This window comes from Notothenia rossii (assembly GCF_949606895.1).
Source record: "Notothenia rossii genome assembly, chromosome: 9".
NCBI lineage: Eukaryota > Metazoa > Chordata > Actinopteri > Perciformes > Nototheniidae > Notothenia > Notothenia rossii.
Genome location: NC_136907.1, coordinates 27,974,448 through 27,995,389, shown reverse-complemented (window position 1 = coordinate 27,995,389; position 20,942 = coordinate 27,974,448). Strand labels below are relative to the sequence as shown.

At 39.0% G+C, this 20,942-nt stretch overlaps 2 protein-coding genes across 4 annotated transcripts; both read right to left on the bottom strand.

Annotated features, from left to right (window-relative positions):
* Positions 1-3,889: 3,889 nt before the first annotated feature.
* On the bottom strand, positions 3,890-7,530 carry LOC307020106 (uncharacterized protein). 3 transcript variants are annotated; one of them, XM_079651256.1, is made up of 6 exons: positions 7,104-7,316; positions 6,222-6,432; positions 5,562-5,978; positions 4,964-5,017; positions 4,749-4,883; positions 3,890-4,697 (listed from the first exon to the last, which is right to left on the bottom strand). In XM_079651256.1, the coding sequence occupies exons 2-6, from the start codon at positions 6,346-6,348 to the stop codon at positions 4,363-4,365; spliced, it is 1,068 nt and encodes a 355-aa protein (XP_079507382.1). In that variant the 5' UTR covers positions 6,349-6,432; positions 7,104-7,316; the 3' UTR covers positions 3,890-4,362. The 3 variants fall into 3 exon arrangements, with proteins under 3 accessions (XP_079507382.1, XP_079507381.1, XP_079507380.1); XM_079651255.1 differs by lacking the exon at positions 7,104-7,316 and adding an exon at positions 7,386-7,530 and having other exon boundaries at positions 3,890-4,883; XM_079651254.1 differs by having other exon boundaries at positions 3,890-4,883; positions 7,104-7,312.
* Positions 7,531-8,318: 788 nt separating this feature from the next.
* Positions 8,319-14,746, bottom strand: capns1a (calpain, small subunit 1 a). Its single transcript, XM_079650728.1, has 11 exons — positions 14,648-14,746; positions 13,612-13,668; positions 13,460-13,496; positions 13,277-13,369; positions 13,054-13,111; positions 12,246-12,310; positions 11,552-11,620; positions 10,945-11,023; positions 10,560-10,676; positions 10,408-10,466; positions 8,319-10,297 (listed from the first exon to the last, which is right to left on the bottom strand). The coding sequence occupies exons 2-11, from the start codon at positions 13,656-13,658 to the stop codon at positions 10,271-10,273; spliced, it is 651 nt and encodes a 216-aa protein (XP_079506854.1). The 5' UTR covers positions 13,659-13,668; positions 14,648-14,746; the 3' UTR covers positions 8,319-10,270.
* Positions 14,747-20,942: the final 6,196 nt, after the last annotated feature.

Genomic DNA, 20,942 nt, shown 5'->3' with positions numbered 1-20,942 from the left:
ATTTATTCATGTGGATTATTTCTATTTTATTTTGTAATTTGTAGGGTGTGGAAAGATTTAAAACTGTGATGTGTGACACCTATGGAATACCAAAGGTGCCAGAATTAATTAAATAATAAATACTCTACAATTATTATGAAATAGTATTTCATAATCGTCAGAAGCATTTAAAAGATCCTCACACGCAGGAGGTTTGCAGTGTGCATCATAGCTTGTGCTGGGTTTAGAACGCTCAGAATCGCTAATAAACATGTTTAATTATCTTATATCCAGCGCTGCTGACCCGTATTCATCGCATCAGCAACTGCAGATCGCAGAGGTCAAGCTGTAAGCATGAGCAAGAGGAAGGGTGGCAGTGACATTAGACAGTTTTTTGGGCAGCCTCAGAAAAGAAAAAAAGTAAGTTAAGAGCAGTGAAAAAGTGAGTATTGTTACCAGTCAGATAGCTTGTTTACTGATAATATTTATTCCATGTTCACTCTGGTGTGTTCAGAGTAAAGAGAGAGAGGGAGAGAGAGAATGTGAGCATGGCGACCATACAGGGAGAGTGTGCGCTGGTGACATGGAGGTAAGCCAGAAAGGAGCTATATTAATGGTTAAGACAGAATAATGTCAACATAGCAGTCTAATGTTAAAGGGGACCTATCATGCAAAATGCACCTTTGTACGTCTTTTAAACATGAATATGTGTCCCCAGTGCTTCAGGGCACTCACCAAGAGTCAGAAAACACAACCCTTTCTATTTTTCTCCGTGCCCAGATCTCTAAAAAAGGGGCTGCAACGGATCTGAAAAAAACGGATCCAGATTGAGCACCGTCCTGACGTCAGGACGGTGGCGCTACGGCTATTGGGCCAACTCCACAAATCAGGAGGAGACAGCCACTTGCTTTGCCGTTCTAAAGCGCTGGAGAAGCTGTAGAAGCTTTAGTACATTTAAAAGGCCAAAAGATGGTGCTGTTCTCATTGAATCCAAAATGTCAGGCTCAGTGTTGATTTGAGCGAAATGAGGAATGGCTAAAATGCATGATCTGTTTTTTTTGTTTTGTTTTTTAAAGTATAAATATGCCTTTATATAGGTATGGTCCTACACTATATTATTCAAATATAGCATGATAGGTCCACTTTAATGTACAGACTCCTGTGTCCCTCCATATGTATAATGTGTATCAACAGTCTTTCTAGTCAATAGTTTACTGATATTTCTTCCATGTTCACTCTGGTGTGTTCAGAGTAAGGAGAGAGAGGGAGAGAGAGAATGTGAGCATGGCGATCAGACAGGGAGAGTGTGCCCTGGTGACATGGAGGTAAGCCAGAAAGGAGCTATATTGATGGTTAAGACAGAATAATGACAACATAGCAGTCTAATGTTAATGTTAATTTAAGATGAGATCATCCTCATATGTATTTCAGATAATACCATCAAGCAGGGAGAGTGAGTTTGACAATTAGAGAGAGAGCAGCTAGGCAGGCGAAAATGAAGGTACAGGAAAGGAAGGGGAGGAGCTTGGACTTTGCCCAAATCATCCAAATGTGACAGTCATACCCAGTCAAACCCTATCAAATAGAATACTCTACTTTCAGGAGAAGTGGTTTGAAGATCATACATGGCTCCATTACAGCCCCTCTGTAAAAGGGGTCCTCTGTTTCTATTGTGCTAAATACTTTGCAGCACAAAAGTCTAAGCTTGCGTCAAAAGCAGATTCAGCATTTGTGAAGACTGGTTATAACAATTGGAAGAAGGCACTGGAGAAATTTAGTGCGCATAAACACAGCCAGTGTCACAAATTAGCTGTGATGACTAGGATTCAGGAGCCAGAGCCTGTTAATGTGCAACTTTCACGTGTGCTTGAAAGACGGCAGCAACAAGCAAGAAGAAATCTGATGAAGATTGTTGAGGGTGTGAGGTACTTGGCGCGGCAAGGTCTGGCTTTTCGAGGCGATCAGAAGGAGAGTGGGAATTTAAGCCAGCTTCTAAAGTACAAGGCAACGGGCGATGCAGAACAATTGACTATATCTTCACTTCTAAAAATGGTTAAATTAATAATCTTTTTTCTCAAAGCAATGATAAACCTGTGAGTTGGATGTAGAAAAAGTCAGAATCAATATAGATGTTTTTAAAGTAAATTCAGTTTGAACATAGTAAAAAAATGTAAATGATAGTGTCCGTGCAAAAAATAAACCATTACTTATTGTGAAAACCACCCTTGAATGATGGGTTAGTAGACTAAAAGCTTTAGGAATCCAAACTATAACATATAATAAGTACCCTATATCAAGATTGATGCAAAACAAGTATTTCCAAGGCACACCTTTATATGATCATTATAGTTATACAAAATAAGAGAATAACAGAATAACAGGTATGAAATCATTCCAACTCATACTACAGTTTAAAAAGGGAGTGATTTGTAAAATATGCTTAAAAAAAAGTAAATCTGTTCAGTTCGGTTTCACATGGGTGTTGATGAGATGTATCCATAGATGTAGTCCCTAATGTTGCTCTCAAAGTGCACAGGATTGATGCTTTTAACTTCAACATTTAAAAAAAAATCTTCCCGGGGGAGCATGCCCCCGGACCCCCCTAGAGGAGGTTAGGTCCCCCGCCCGCCCACACCCACCGTCAAATTGTCCCACCCACATTGAGGATGCTTCTCAGTTTCGTGGCTATTGTTGTGTTTTGCCCCACGGGCAGGGGCATGGGGTTAAACAGGTTTTAAAGTATCCAATGTGTTAGTTTTATATGTATTTTCCTTTAGAGTGGCAGGAAATTAGTATTCAAATTTTTATTGAATTTTTGGTCCCCCCCAATGTTGACTCCATGAATACGGCCCTGTTATTAATACATCCTATAATAGTCCATACTCAAATATGTATGTTTATATGTTCATTCTAATTATCAACAGTTTACCTTGCTCTGATATCTTGTTTTATGAGTTACAATATAACTTTATTTTTGTATTACTTTTTTTGTTAACCTCATGTGAATCTGTGCTGTCCTGTTTTTCACTCTCGCTCTGTTGCTGCTTTCCCACCACACTTTAAACTCCTGAATTTCCCCACGGGGTTAATAAAGTTCCATCTTATCTTATCTTAATAAGACCAAAATCAACAACTGTCTTAATTATTTCCAATCATATTGTGTAGTAAAGCCTATTATTGAAGTAAATAAAATATATACATACAAGTACTTTTTTTTTTTTTAAACAAGGCTCAGTATTTCCCTTAATAAAGTGGGCACTGTAGGTATCAGAAAAGGTTAGTGAAAAAGGAGAGATGGCACATTTGTTAGGGACTATTTTCAGAAGCGGATTAATACATTCTGTGCTCTAAAAGATATAAATTTAACATGGCTTGCTGATTCTTAATAGTTTTTGCACAATACATACTGTATATATAATAATATAATATATATATAATAACTATATAATAATATAGTTATACGGCACAGAGGAATAAGATACATCATGATTTTGATACAGAGGTAATACTTGTTAGTATCAATACAATGTTGGTTTTGGTCTTTTCTGAGGAAATATTTTGAATATATTTCAATTCTTTATTCTGTACGGTCTTTTTGTAATGTGTATTACAAATGTTCTGTTTGTACATATGTAAGACATCCTTCATCATTTCTAATTTAATATAACTTGAAATATACCATCATTGAAGACGGGAGAGTGCAGATCTTAACAGAGATGGATTAACACATTCAGATCACTGGATCTATGTCCACTACTAGAGCACCTTATATAGTCACAGGAAGGAATATTACTTCTGTTGTTTCAATAAATCAGAGGTTTATTTAACATTTAAAAAGAAACCTGTTGAAACTTTTCATATTCAAGTGTTGATGTTTGGAATGTAAAAAAAAGTAAATCAGACAATGACAACTTATTCAGTTCCATGTATTTAAAAAATATCTAACACCTTGTTAAGCTTTCAGACATACAGACCATATAATGGTCAGGTGCGGAAATCCACTGACCATTACAGTTCCTGTGATCATCTCCAGACATTGATGCAACTACAACTTATCCAAGAACATAAAACAAAATTAAAAGATCTTTGCAAGTCATTGCTAAAGCATATCGAGGCTTTAAATGTGGTGTAGGCTTGCTCAGTAGCAAAAGGGGAAACTAAAATCTTCTTTCTTTATCGATGTACAATGTAACCCCACAGACAGTAATTCCATCAATAAAATGTTTCTAATAATACAAATTTTAAAACTTACAACAAAGAACCTGTTGAGTACTATCAAAAAGTACAGCAACCAGCGGTGGAGTCCAGAGGAACTCAAATGTTCCTGCACCTGAAGGCCATGTATGTAGTCATACAACAACATCTCTGTTTAAAACTTTTTTGCTATAATGCTGGCCGTCCATTCAGTTTGTCATGCATAAGAGAAATAGCTCCGCCTGTAAAGTCTCTGAGAACCTGCACCGTCTCCCTCTGGAGCTGCAGCGACTCACGCACAAACTCCTGCTGAGTCTCTGCCAGCTGCTGCACCGACTCGGACAGAAGCTCCAGGGAGCGTGAAACCGTCTCCAGCAGGATGTTGGTGGCATGCTGCTCTTCAAGGCTCAGTGATGCATTGTGTAGCATGTTGTCTCTCATGTTCTGCGAGGGCTGACCTGGCAGTGGAAGCGTAGGGGTTGTTGCTGCTGCTGCTGCTGCTGCTGCTGCTGCTGCTGCTGCTGCTGCTGCTGCTCCTGCTGCTGCTGCTGCTGCTGCTGCTGCTGCTGCTGCTGGGCCGGAAGACGATGTCGGAGGTGGTCCTTGTTTTTGGATGCCATTGTTTCCTTGGTGAATCTCTGTTGGTTTTGTGGAAGGAAGCATATCTTCCCTTTGGTCGTCATCTGAGTCTCCTAATGCAGCGTCAACATCTTGAAGTAAAGAGAAAAGGCTTGTCAGTTCTTTCTTATTCTGAAAAAACCTAAATCTGTACTTCAAAGAAGAAACTCACCTTCTGTTGCAGGAATCTCATACTGCACATCATAGGCAGTTTGTGAAGAGTCCTCTGCAACATTCAAAGCATTTTAATGAAACAGTTTGAATGCATTTCTCCACAGGAACTTATTTAAGGGGACCCATTTTACTCATGTTCAGGTTCATATGGGTATTTTGTGCCTGTACTGTGACATGTCTCCATGCTTTAATGTTCAAAAAGCACTTTATCTTTCTCTTACCGCCTGTGCTGCAGCACCTCTTTTCAACCTCTGTCTGAAACCATAGCCCAGTCTGCTCTGATTGGTTAGCTGGCCGGCTAAAAATTCCGACAATTTTGTGTGTCTGTGTCACTTTATGATTATCTATATGCCACATATTTGTATCCAGTGAGAAAATGCATCCTATTTGCCTTTGAGAAGAGGGTGACTTGGATTTGCTCTGAATAATTTTGTGTGTGGATTATGTAGACATATGAACTTGCTCTGCTGGAACTGATATCTCCGCGACCAGACTCGGATAAGAGGTAGAATATGGATGGATAGATGAACTTCCCTGATGTTTGGAATTAACTGAATGTGAGTAAATAGTGACATATGATTGTTTCTGACACCTACTCATTGTGTAGGACATTGGTGGGGGCATAGATGCCCCGTCCAACCCGCCATTAGGAGAACTCTGCATTCCAATAATGTCCTCCTCTTCCATTTCTTCTTCCTCCTCTGGCACATCGTCATCTCCCAGAGGGCCAAAGTCCCCGGAGCTCTGGTCTTCCTCGTCCATCTCCAGAATCTGGAGCACTATTTTTTCCGTCTGATTAAGGTCTCGGGAGAGTCGAGAGTTGAGGCCTCTGTTGGGCACTATCCCTGACCGCATGGCACCCACTTTCCGCTTCGTGTCACATTTTAGATCGGACCATTTCTTGATGACCTCGATGATCTCACGTTGGCACTCCCCGATCTCATTCACACGGGCAGTAATCTCTGCCCATGTGCGCTTCTTTATGTCTGTTGGTACACCACGATTGAATTTGCCTTTGGGGGACAAAACAAAATGACCCTAAGCACTTGCCTTAAAATTATATTGCGTCAGTGATCAGATCTCATTAACATTGTATTTCTCACAGCTTCACTGTAATGTTGACTTTTATATGACTTAACCATTGTATTGGTTACTTGGTTTAATGTTTTTGATTAACAAGCTACTAGCCAATCATCTCATTTCCAGGTACTCAGACCTCAGTGTTATTCTTTCATCTGAATGAAATATGCACTTACCCACAACAACCATACGATGCTTCCTCACTTCGTCCAGCAGTATGTGGACTTCACTGAAAGAGAAGCGAGCTTTTCTTTTCTTGAAGCGAATAAAACTGTCTTGGTTGAAGAATATTGGTGAAGACATCCTCCCCACACAGTGTCAATTGGTGTCCAGCTACTGTGTATTCTCTGCTGTGCTTCCACTTCTCCTGCTGTCTGATGACAGTTACTGTAACAACAAAAAGCATGGGAGTGTTAATTATGTGATGTATATGAATGTGCTCATGTGTCACAAATATATTGATTCTTAAACTATACTTGCATTTATAAGGTTAGTAATATCGCTCAGTGTCAGCGTTACACTTGCTCGTGCTTAACAGCTTAGCAATAACCGTTCATGCAGATGTATTGAGTTGATCAATATAGATAATACATTAATATTATCAACACTTTTACTGAAACGAACTTGAATACATATGTCTAAGTGGTCTAATATCGTTAAACAGGAAATGGAGCAAGTTCTGCGCGATGACAACAATGTATGTCTGCTAGCCTTGAGAGTGAATGGACAATGGACGATGCTATCGACGCTTAACACACGGGACAGCCTAGTTAGCTAAAGAGCACTCGTAATTCGCATTACACACATATAACACCTTGATTGCCACATTTCCATGATTATTTTTGAACGAGTATCGGTTATTAAATGTCTCTTATATAGTGCAACTTGCACTTAATACAACACATAGCACACACTAGGTTAGCTCTCTCTGCAGCAGGATAAGGTTAGCTAACGCAACACAAGACTCACAAATGACTAATAAAGCGACAACCGGACGTTTCCTGACTTCCAGACAAATACCTTAATGCCAAACATAGTTATTGAAATGGTGAACATACCCAAAAGTCAAAGAAGTTGGGGTTTGGTCCAGAAACGTAATGATAAACTTCCCTATCTTCAAGATAGCTAATGTCAAGCTAGCCAGAATGCAGCTAACGCTCCTCAAAAGATGTCCGGTTACCCTCAGGTAATAGCTATCTAAAGGCGCTGGCTAAAACAAGTATTGATGAACACATTGATCTTAGTATGGATATAGTTCATGTCGTGTAGGTGTTGTAAACATGTAAAGTCTAACAATAACAACGATATATCTAGCACATTTGCTAATTGAGTTCAATTACTTTTGTTTCTTAAACATTTCCCGTTGTGACAATGCTTTTATTTTGAAGGAGCCCGCCTTTTCTGGTTACGTTGGCTGTCTTGACCATAGACTGTATGGTCTTCTTGACACACACATTCACGCACACACACGCACGCAAACGCACTTTCAAAGCATTTTAGGAATCAGATAGACTACAAGCCTGGAAGAAAAACATTACGGTTGGATGGATAGATAGCTACGAATAGTATTGTAAACATAGCTAAGAAAAAAAGTACTGTTCTTAAGTACAATTTTTAGAGACTTGTAGTAAGTAGTATTTCCAATGTTTGCTACTTTGTACTTTTCACTACATTTAAGAGGTAAATAGTGTAGTATAAGTATGTATTACTAAATGTCTTAATATCTTAAATTACTTTACAGATTTGGATGAATGATGTGAAACATAATCAATTCTTAAATCAGACTTTAGTTCCACCTGGAGTAAATTCACAAGCTACCCTGCAGTATACAAAGTCATTATAACTAGATGCACCTTCATCAGCTTTGAGAACACTTTAATGATCAATAATTATAATCAAAACATATAATATAATAATTTGAAATGGACCAATCTGCATAATCAGTACTTCTTTTGATGCAAATACTTTTCTACTTGAGTAACATGTTTGAATGCAGAACTTTTACTTGTAACAGAATATTCCTACACTCTGGTACTACTTCTTCCACCTCTGGCTACGAAATATCAGACCCGCCATTGAAGCACTCCTTTGAGCAAACTGTCAACGCAAAAATATTGGCTTTAACTCAATAATTGAGCAAACAAATATTGTTTTGGTAAAACTTTCAATTCAAAATACTGTCACTGTCAATCAGCTGGGCCAGAACAGATCCCCAATTTAACCATAATGACATTCAATACATGACTGACTAATGATTCAAAGAACAACACACATTCAACATACCATTATTCCAAATATGGCACAGAGATTTATTTCACAAAGCATTATTAATAACAGTTTAATGACTGTGGCTAACTACATGTTTAAAAACATTTAATATTGGCATCTTTGCTATTGGCTGCATGCATTAGAGGCATAAACATGATATATATATTTTTTTTAATTTACAGATTGTGCTGGTATTATTTGGTGCAGGCAATTTGAATAAGTACACAGTACAGTGATAACTAATAGTTAGTGGACCATAGAGAAAGCCATGGCCAAGTTGTACTACCAGCATTACACATTACATTTTAAATATGAATTGCCCAACAAAACATTGTCTCTTGAGTTTTTGTTACAAATTACTAAAGGACACTGGCGTCCCTGACCCATGTGTGCGTGTACAAATTATAAAACCCTGATCCGTTTGAATTAGGCTGCCGTGCAAGAGTACCATACTTCACATATCAACCTTAAGTTGTTTGATTTTGTCTCATATTGTTGTTTTTGAAGAAGAATCTCCTGTCAATGGGTTTGGGGCTGGTTTCACAAAGATCATTTCATTGTGGTCTAATAAACAGTTGGACTGACGGCCATTTCTATACACTCCTGTGTTGTTGCTCCAATTAGAAAGGGACAACTGCACCCAATGATCTTTATGAGTAAATGGGAGTTGGTGACCTCAAGTGATTCTCAGAATAGCTCCATCCTACTTCAACCTGTTTAGAGGTCTACTCAGCCGCAATAACTGAACATAGGTTTATTCCCTGTTTGAACTTTAAGTGGCATTATAGGTGTTAGCAGAGGTGTCATCAGCTACAAGTGCTGTGTTAGCACATTGCACAGCGGCAGACATTAGCTAGCCAGTGAACACACAGAGACTTGCATGCATGCGGAAACTAACTCAGTAAACAAAGCACAGAGACACTGGGATTACAACACTGAGTGGAGTGACCTCATTCTCTGCCCAGGTAGACAAAACTACACACTATCTTTACATAGTTAGTAGTCGTTTGCAGCTCTGAATGATTTATGGTTTGCCATAATAAACTTAAAGGCCCTGCACATCCTCACAGATGTTTTCACTTAGTGTGAAGGGTTGGGTAGTCCTCTGTTCTGGGTGAAATTGGTTGGAGCTTTTTCTTAGAATTGTCTCTGACGTCACAAAGCTTCATGCAGTGATATTAACGCTAAATGTAAAAAAAAAAACAGCAGAGATGAAGATGCCAATTGAGCAGTCTATACACACCAAGACTGTTCTTACAGGGATATTATCTGGGAAAGATGGAAACTTCTTTGTAGGTGGTCGTTGAAACAAAAAACATGGCCAAATAAGTCACAGCTTAGGATGCAAGGCCATTTTATCCCAGCAATTTAGCATTTCACAGGCTCAAAACAAAACGAGTGTTACAGATCCTTTTAAAGCTGCGTTCCTACTGTATGGAACGGCTACAACAATCCTTTCAACAGCAACCGCACAGAGGACCGTCTACACTATGCCAATTGTAAAGGACACGATGCACCTTTGATGATTCTCCCTGACAGATAAGTGGTCTGCAGCATTTTAACACCGCTTGGAATCTTGGCTGAGGTGCTGATAAAAAGAAATACCATGAACCAGGTACTATCCACTGCTGATCAAAATGGAAAACCAAAACCGAGCAAGTTGAGCCATAGCACGCAGTGGAACGCAGCATAACATACACTATGTAAAACTAATACCAACTCTCGGTTGCAGTAACAATACAAATACTGGCAAATTCTGTCTTTTGCATGTATAATGGGACAGTGAACACAACACTTGCATGCCATTAACATTCAAAGGACACCTGTGCAGGGGGGGGGGGGGGTTTCTGAGAAAGAAAAAAAACAGGTTAGTAGGGATGGTTTCGAAAATGTGTTGTACTGTGTAGAAGGAAAAAAAAGTGGTTCCATAAAACAAGCAGGAGAGCGGCATCTGGACTCAAGAGTACATGGTCAACTGAAGCCACTGAAAAGACACAAGAGAGAAGGGCTTTAACAATGAATGATTACCATCAACACAATCAAATGTTTTAAAAAAATGTAGACTCCAGTCAAAATAATTTAAAAAGTGTTTACCTCTTGAACATTGACTTTGATTGTCCCACTGTTATCTTTATCCAGGGTTTTGAAGGCACCTGAATCAGAACAGTTGTTAGGCATCTTCAGTCAGTGAGTCTTATCACACAGAAAAAGCTGCATAACCAATAAATCAATTAATTTAAGCTTACGGCACATGGCATCCAGCCTCACAAGGCAGCCAATGTAGTTGTCAAAATCCATGTTCCCACCTTCATCGCTGTATCTGCGAATGATCATGTTGAACAGGTAGTCGTTGAGGGGGAAGCCTGAGAAAGTGATGAACAGATGAAACGTTGACTATTATTCTGAAACAGCTTTACATAGGTTTCTGTCCTATGAAACGACTATGCAAATCATTTTCTGTTTCAAACAAGCACAGCCACATGACTGTTGACAGTCAATCTAAAGGTCTTGTTAATTCTTAATGCATCCAAGATGACCGTTTTACATGTGGCTTATCACTGGTATTGATAATGTAAGTAACTATGCAAAAGGGGAAACATTTTTTAAATAAATGTAAAAAAGGAAATTCACCTGCAGCTGTGAAAGCGCTGGGCAACTCATCTGCACCGATGACACCGGAGCCATCTGCGTCATAGGACTTGTACACGCCCTAAACAATTACATTACAAAAGTATTTAGAGCATATAAGCCATGAAAGATTCCTAGGAAGTTGATTCACAACCTCAAGACAGTAACAATTATTTCTCTGTAACAACCTGAATGGCTGTCAATATGGAGGTATATGGTCTGCATTTATACGGTTCTTTTCTAGTCTTTCAACCACTCAAAGTATTTATTCAACACATTCATACAGTATAAAGTGCCAGTGCACAATATAAAGTGCTCACCAGGAGCGATAAACATCTCACACTCAAGAGTCTTTTAAATGGACACTTCAACATGTTAACTGCAGGGTTTGGGGAATCAAACCAGCAGCCTTCTGGTTGGTGGACAACAACTCTACCACCTAAGCCAAAGTTCTAAGATCAATAAACAGCTGATACTGTATATAAATTGTTTTAAAATATAGTTTCTAATGTGTTCACTGTTCCTTGAGATGTTTCAACACTGATCACGGTAAAGTTACTGTACAGAAACATAAGGGATAGTACAAATGAAATGGGTATGCTGTACTTGCCTGCCATTTCTTGACATTGTTCCAGAGGTGTTTGAATTCATGAAAGCCGAGTTTTCCAGTGCTGTCACTCTGAAACAGCATTAAGGACAACAGACACGTTTTTCTTCTTTGGCTCCAGCTTAGCCAAACAGTGGCACTACGTGTGGACATGCTATATTTGCACTAGGCGTGTATTCATGTGGTATACATTTCACAGTAGGGAGAGAATATTAACTTTTTTCTATTACATATTTGCAGGTGAGGTTTACTCTACAAATAAAATGGATCACTTATTCACCTTTACACAGTCGTATTAGTTGCAATTTATATTGGTTATATTGGTTTGCAAAACCTTAAAAAACAAGGTCCTGTGAAAAATGGTAGTGTATGCTTTCATTTGAAAATCTTAAAAAACATTTTAATGAGTATTACATACCTGAACTCTGTAAAGAACATCCATCTGTTTGCATCTTGCAAATTATTTATCTGTATATCATATTCCATTTACTTTACATTTCTTTTGTTTTATTTGTTTATGTCCTATACATTTATGTTACATTGTTGGAGGAGCCTGTGACTTTAGTTGTTCATTGCCATATGTACACTGTAGCTACTGAACACAGGACAACAAAGCCTTGAATCTTGAATCTCTCCTTTATACTCTGCCATCTATGTCAACAGAACACACAAAGCCCACATATGAAATAAAGGATACATCCATGACGGCCACCATGCTTCTACACGACTCAATACTGAAACCATCCGTCTTCAGGTCTCCATCTAAAATAGGATAAAACATGCATTCACCATGTGGTAAATCTCTTATAAAGACACATAACGTTTGTAAATGACAGAATGACAGAACAAAGAGCTACAAGGAATACACAAATGGATTTGTAGGAGAAGGACTCTGAGGCCCCGGCCACACGAGGACGCATACGGCTAAACGCATAGGATTAACGCAAACGCAAAAAAGCTTCCGTCCACACGCAATGTTCACCGGATAGGGTCTGTCCACACAGACAGCTCCGTTTAGCTCCAATAGTTGGAGAAGCTGCAGTACATATGCAGGAGCCTGTACGTGGCGCTGTAACTTCCTCCACAAAAGCAGCGAAGAAGCATGGTTGTCATGGTTGCCCTTCTGTTTATTCTCCGCGGTGGGGGCCGAGGGGACCGGGCAGAGTTTTTCGCCAGTCAACATGTATTAAAGTTTTAATCTTCCAGACAAAATTATAAAAGTCCCGGTCAAAGGTCTTCTTTGCTATTTATTGAGCTTTAAAACAAATGAATAACGAATCTATATAATATAATAATAAAATACACGGAGCCTCTCTTTTTCCTCCCTCTCTTCTGACAGCGTCAGTGTCCGTCTCATGCAGCAGCTGATCCAGTAATGAGTGACCCGACAGTAAAAATAAACATATTTATAACTAGTTCTATATGACGGTCTATATGACAATAAACAGTAACGCAAACGACCGTTTTCGTCCTCGTGTGGCCGGGGCCTGAATGACATGTCTTACGCTTTGAAATGATTCTGTTCATGATGTTCATCAGCTCACATGGGCTTACTTCCATGTCCTATATGACAAATATTAAACAAAATTACAAAGGCAGCAGAAACCTGTACATACACACATTTTGATGTTCTTCTCCAATTAATTGAATACTGTGTATATCTGAGTGTGAACTGCAGAAAACAACAGAAATTCTAAGAGAAGTGCAGGTAACCCTTATAACACTCACTTCTCCAGCAAGCTGCTGGAAGACTCGGCGGAACTGCTTCTCCTCATCGTTCTCGTGCTGCTCTGCATATACAGCAGGCCTGCGGGGGGGAGGCTGCGGGGGGAGGCACAGATACCATTACAATCAGAGTAAGCAGAACAGTGATGTCTACAAAGAGCTGGTAATGTAAAGCCTGTCACTCACAGGTTCAGAGGGGATGAACTGGGCTGGGTCGATGTTGCTACAAACACAGGGTTCAAAAACGGAAAAACACAGGGTTCAAAAACGGAAAAACACATTTAGCTACAACAGTCTCTTTTTGGCTGGGACAGGATAGACTTTGTGCAGATACTCACCTGACAACATCAATGACGCCACTGAGAAACTTTTTGGCAAAATTCATCTTCGGTCAACTGTAAATGCAAAATCAGTTAATTGTATGTCACTTTGGCTGAAAGCGTCAGCTCAATGCAAAGTAATGTTATTAAGATAAGATCAACTTTACTGATCCCCCTCGGGGGAATTCAGTTGTTAAAGCAGGAATGTGATTAAGACACAGGATAGGACAGGTAAGAATTCACACAAGGATAATAAGAATTCAAAAATAAGGAATGTAAGTTACAGTAAATATCAGAATAAAATTAATAGAATTAGGTAAAACTGTTCACATATATACATAAATGGATAATTATGAATACAAAATTCAACACGGGGGGGATCATGGAATAATGCACGTGTATGTGCATAATTACAATCAAATAATTCGAAATGATGGCAACGAGTCATAAAGCAGGAGTAGATGGAATGCCAAAAACTGCACAGTATAAATTAAATAATATATTGTTAATGTCAACCTCTACAAAAAAACACTGATTTTAAACGCGGAACTGGTTAAGCTTGTTACCCTCAGGTGATGGCATGTCCTGTGTGTTCCTTGATCCCTGTGTAATTATTACTGGCACACTCTAACGCTACCCTTCTAAAATGTTTCCTGTTATGGAATTGTATTGCCGCACCCAGATTGCGAAAGTTAACGTGCGTAACTCCACAGAATATGGAGCTAACGTTAAAGTGGGTTAGCATTTAGAAATTAGCATTGTCCTATTTGCTTATATTACTGACCCACTCGCTATTTAAACATTGTGTTATGGTAAACCGTGCAACCTGTTTCTTAACAGTTTGGATAGAACGCAGCTAGGATGGCCTGTAAGGATGCTAACGCTAGCTAACTTACCCGTGAGCTAACTATCATTAAGCTAATTTAGATGGTAGATAGGGCATCAGCAAAGCATTCAACAAAACATGGATTTAGCGTGTTTAACAATGGTATCATCTCACATTAGTTAGAAGGTTAACGGTCATTTAAAACTGGAAGTTTATATTTAACCTTACCGTAAGGAGACAGCTTCCCTGTAAAGTTGATAGCAGGATATTGTTGGGCTAAATAAACTCAGCTGGCAGCACGGACACGCCCCCAGCACAGCGCGTCAGAGAGGAGGGGCAGGTTTCAGTGAATAAAACAAACGGGTGGACACATCGTTTCATTATAGTAGTATGTCTGTCAGTCTGTCAGTCTGTCAGTCTGTCTGTCTGTCTGTCTGTCTGTCTGTCTGTCTGTCTGTCTGTCTGTCCGTCTGTCTGTCGGTCTGTCGGTCTGTCTGTCTGTCTGTGTGTCTGTGTGTCTGTCTGTTAAATACAACTTCAACCTGTATGTAAACAGGCTAAAAAAACAAAAAAATAATACATTGCTATAGAATTCAATTGGGCTATAAACTCAAAATTAAAACCCTTGTTTAGGGGTTGTCAAATAAGCTTTTACATTCCAATGCTGTTAGTGCTCAAATGTAATTAATTAATAAAGTCTTTACATGAATATGTTCTGTGAAAGATGATGTCACTTTTCATTGCGTCATAATCTTTGATGTATTTCTTCTTTCTCTATTTATATATTTTGTATTTATTTTAGTGTGGCGTAAAATCTTTATAAGACGTTCCTTCCATTTGGCTGGATGTCATTAGAATTAAAAAAAAATGGCGAAAATATTGATGAATTAACATATTTAAAAATGACTTTCCTTTTGTTATTCCACATCAGAATGTCCTGATTTATTTCAGCTAAACATTTCATTGAAGAACAGAAGCAATTGCAACGACAGGCAGCAAACACAGGAGGTAAAGCGGACGTCATCAACCAATCAGTAGTTTGGTGGGTCAACTCCGGGCCCTGCAGTCTGGATTTCATTGTGTCCTTGGACACGTTTATGTCGAAAATTGCAGTCCCTGGTTCGATCTGCATCTCATTTCCCCTTCTTTGTGTTCTAATATTTCACAACTGACGACTTATTAATTAATTATTAGCTAATTAATTAAGCACAGACATGTTAATAAAAGGAAAAAAAAGCCACAAAACCATGCAGTTTTTTTCTTCAAACACTGGCACAAAGATCAAAGGTCAACTCCAAATAACTTACACAGTCTTCTTCCTTTTTCATCAAGCTGCTTCTAAAACCAGCAGGTGGAGTAAGAGAGCATGTGACAGAGCTGAGTTATAGCATTTTTGCAACATTTTACTGTATATTCAGCATTTAGCAAAAGAAAGGTAGGCTATAAGTAATTTACATAAATCTAAGTCTGTCTAACATTAAGCTCAATGAAGCCATGGCTGATGTCACTGGTTTCCTGAAGTGAACCACTTCATCTGCACTGCTGTATTTCAACAAGGCTTATAAAACCGTCTCTGCCTGATGTTTTTGACTCAAATTGAGGCTTTCTTTTAAAGAAATTGCAATTTTTTATCATGACAGGGTTCTCGTAAGCCTTCAATATTTGTTTTCATGAATCAGTTGGAAAGAGGATCCTAGACACAAATTCTTATAACATATGAATAATTTGAGAAACTACATTCTAATACTGCTGAAAGAAAATATCAATAATTCACTGATATATTCACTGATTTCCCCTAAAATATGGACAGTTGTCAAAAAAGCGATGTATCTAATGATTATTCTGAGTCTCTGACACTTTGACAGTTGAGTCTCTTTTTTTCTGACTTGAACACATCTCAATGGTCTCAGAGCTGCGCTGTTTTTATCAGAAGCTACATCTCCTCTTAATCCCTCGTGGCCAGCACTATCTGTGTTTCCTTGACAGTGACTTCAGTCTCAGTACTAGGCTGTCCTCCTATCTCAACACACACAGAACAAGGATTCATGAATACAACTGCAACATCACCATGAATAACATTTCAAATCGTATTTGTTCTAACTTTTTCCCGCCCTTAAAAGCTCTTTTCTGTAAACATTTCTCAGGATAGTTACATCTATGGCAGTCACCATAAATATTATTCAGTTTTATTTCCTTGACTTCTACTATAATCTTCCTCCAATTAAATATTCTTTACCTGCTGACACGTGCTCTGCCAAACTCTATGCTTGATCTTCAAAAATCCTTTTTACTGCAGTGTTTCAATACATCACGTTGATATTTAAGATGTGATAATGTATGATCTGCAGTGCAGAAACACTGATGTCTGTCCTTCAGATCCCACTCCAGCTAAAATTACTCCATCCATGAAATAGAGGTATCCATGGTTACATCAGGAGCCATGTTAAAGGGTGCCACAGTGTATCTCTATTCTCTGGCAGTCCCCACCTTTTTCCTCATTCATCATTTGTAAGAAATCACATTGCGACCTCAAGGTTTCCGACAGCTACGATCTGGTTTTGCAAATGAGATTTGCAGTGAATCATTCTAATAACATTGATGAAGATAGAATGGCTATTAAATGTCTCTGAATTATGTATGCAAACCATATTACATCTGCAGTTACCTGTGAGGATTGCAGGGAGGGAAATGCAGAGCTTATATTTTAGTGCTACCAAGGCTGCAGGTTGGAATATTGTATAGGAGCCTCCCCAGCACCACATATTTGCAGTCTTCAGAACTACTTGTTACCTTGACAACGCACATTTATCATTCAAGCCCATTGCTACCCTGTCTCACAGCAGGAATCAAAATGTGCCTTAAATGTTTACTGCAGCAGGATTTTACACGTACATTTAACATAGAATTGAGGCGTTAGATGGGCTGAGATTGTAAATTATGTTAAAGCATCTGAATGTTGCAAAAAGTGCTCTTTAAATACACTCCATCTACCATTTCACATGTGCAGGAAATTATTTCATTCCGTCGTTGCATAAACGACAATGCAGGTGGATTTGAACACCTTTAAAATGGGATGGAGGTGCTTTGGATCTAAAGTGTTGAACAAAATGACGATGGTTTGAGCAGATACTGGATGATACACTTAAAAAAGAAGACATAATAAATACTGAAAATGCTGTTGGTTTTCATAGTTTTTCAGCCATGTACACAACGAAAGTATTCATAGTTTATTTAAATAGAGGGTTGTATTAAGAATTTTTAAAACATTTAGTTCATAAGCTCAAATCTTTTTCTTTACAGGGAGTTTTTCACATGTGTTAACCTCTAATTTCAGGTCACTTTATGCATTTATGGTCCGACATTTATTTTGGCATAGGCCGGGGCCCGAATAGTTTCCTAACACAGAGTGAAACACTGCCGAGAATGGAATTCTTTTGAAAGGTACTCAAATCTGAACAAAGGAATACTATAATTTTGACTGTAATGTATAAGCGCCTCTATCAGGCTCCACAATAAAGGCTTAACCCCTCATTCAAACTAATACAAATGTCCCTGCACCATAATGTACATATTTGACTCGCACTTTCAAATTGATATTATTATATATTTAACATATCCATTATACATATCTGTATGTATACATCTTTGATTGAATTGATACCTGCATTTCTTTATTTATATAACTATTATCCTTGTGTGAATTCATATCTGCCCTATGGGGCGACTATGGCTGCGAGGGAGTGCGGTCGTCTTTCAACCAGAAGGTTGTGGGTTCGATCCCAGCCCAAGCAGTCAACATGTCGATGTATCCTTGGGCAAGATATTTAACCCTGAGTTGCTCCCGATGGCATGGCCAACGGTGTGTGAATGTGTTTGAATGTTAGGTCCTAGAGTAAAGTACACTGCTCTGTATGAATGGGTGAATGACATGTAGTATGTAAAGCGCTTTGAGCGGTATTAAAGACTGGATAAAGCGCTATATAAGTACAGTCCATTTACCATTCCTATCCTGCGTTTCACTGATTGCTGTTGCTGCTAAAACACCTGAATTTGAAATGTTTATCTGGGACAATAAACAACGCTCATGTATGGTTTACTTCAATTATATAAAATATATTTTAATACTTAGAACAGTTATTGGATTGAGCATCCTTAATGAGCACCAGTGTCAACCTGACCTTTGCCATATTCCTACTAAAGTGACGGCGTCCACAGCTATGCATAGCTGAGATTTATGCAATGTTGGACTGCAATTCATTTCAGATGCTGGTCAATTATATAATCCACCTCTTTAACAACAAGAAGGATTCTCAAATGCTTCTGATTAATACCTCTTTGCTTAAAACTATTTTTTTTTTTTACCCCTAGGGTCATGATTATGTTTCAATCAGGATGAATTCTAATGACTGGACTACCATCTGGACTACCATCAGGCAGGCATTCAATGTATGAGCCTAAATATAGTCCAAAAACCTGGAGTGTTTATCCCAAGATGTAAGTACGAACCCAGATGAACATATATGCTAAGAATGAGCATTAAGACCTGACACACACTCACACTGACACACACACTCACACAGGTGTCTAACGATGTGTGGGTGTCTACAGACTGTTCCCGATTTTTGGCTCACCATCTGACTCCCATAAAGTCCCCATTGTCATCCATACAGATGAAATCAAGCAGGGAGTTTCATACAAATACTTGGGTGTAATGATTGACCATTTGCTGTCATGGAAGGATCACATTGAATATCTGTCAAAAGGACAAAACAAAGAATTTATTTTCTCCGCCGTCTTAGGTCTTTTGGGGCGAGCAGAGAAATTCTTCTGTTGTTCTTTACATCTGTGATCATGTCTATTCTGCAGTACTGCAATACTACCCGGTACAAATGTTTGTCAGCAGCTTTAAAATCAAAACTGCTCCACCTGTTAAAAATCTCCTCAAAGATTGTTGGTTAACCCTGTCAGAGACTCTATGACTCAGCCTATCATAACAACCCAGTGAGGCTGTCCAACAACATCATCTCTGACCCAAACCATGTTCTGAACAGTGAATATGAACTGCTACGATCTAATCGGAGATACAGGGTCCCACGATTCAATAAGGTCAGACTGAAGCACTCCTTTGTGAGTCAGTCAATCCTCACAGTAAATACAGAGCTAAATCCCAGATCAAATGCACGCTGAAGGCTCTTTGAGCATGTTTTCTCTCACTGATTGTGCTGTTATGTTAAATGTTTGTTGTTTGTGTTTCATGTATTGTGTCTGGATACTTGTCTGTTGATGTTGGACATGGAGCTGCTGTGACGCAAGTCAAATTTCAGACTTGATCTGACCAATAAAGTATTATCGTCGTATCGTCGTACATCTCTCCTGAGGAAGGAACTACTTTCATGTGATCTACATCCGTCTGTTTGAAGAATTCTGGTTAGATTTTCCAGCATAGCTCCACCCAAATCTACCTATGTTGGTGTGCTAACCCCAACCCTAAAGCTGCATTCACATGATGAAAGTCAGTGGTAAACAAGGTGATATTTGAAATAATTTGAACCTTGAGTGCAGCACTCAGTGACAATTTCAAGCTGTGTGCAATACCAAGGGCAACGGCCATGCCAGAACAGAGTCTTTTAACCATATATCATGTGAATGCATCTTAACACTTTTGCAGTGAATTTTCCTGTTTTCAAAATGTGATCTACAGTAAGAGACTGACTTTGAAGCTATCCGTTGGAGGCTTGAATAAATGAAACAATTGTGTGTGTCTGTAAATGATTGGAGTCACTGCCCTATGGAAACAGAGCAACTTTCTTAAGCTGAATAACACAATAAATATTATGTCTCAACACCCTACCCTCAGTAAATCAACCCAGTCGATAGAGGGGCCCTATTATACTACTATACTACTAATTATCAGGTTCATATTTGTAGTCTGTGTCTCTCCTGTGACATGTCTCCATGCTTTAATGTTCAAAAAGCTCTTTATTGTTCTCATACTGCCTGTGCTGCAGCACCTCTTTTCACCCTCTGTCTGAAACCAGAGCCCAGCTTGCTCTGATTGCTTAGCTGGCTGGCTCTGTTGTGATTGGTCAACCGCTCAGAGATGTCCCGCTCCTTAGCCTATCATGTACAATGTGTTAGAGAGCAAGCCAACAGACGAGCGAGTGTTACATAGTGATATCACTGTGTCGTGGAAGTAAACAAAGGAGTCCAATGGAGGAGTTTCAGGTGGGAATGGAGGGGGGAGTGTGTGGGAGAGAAACTTCCTCTGGTGGGAATTGTAGCCTTTGCAGACCATTTACATGCACACATACCTATTTAACACAGTAGGGAAGGGAAAACCCCAAAAGGGATAATAGGGCCTATTTAAGTAAATGAATGAACACCAGGAGTGACATTGCTGCTTCTGCTTTTGACCACAACGCTGTTACACCATAATGTGATCCCTTATTATAGGAGCATTGTGTCCTCATATATACAGTATAACCCTTGTTCACATTTAACATGTGCTCAGGTTCAGCACAGC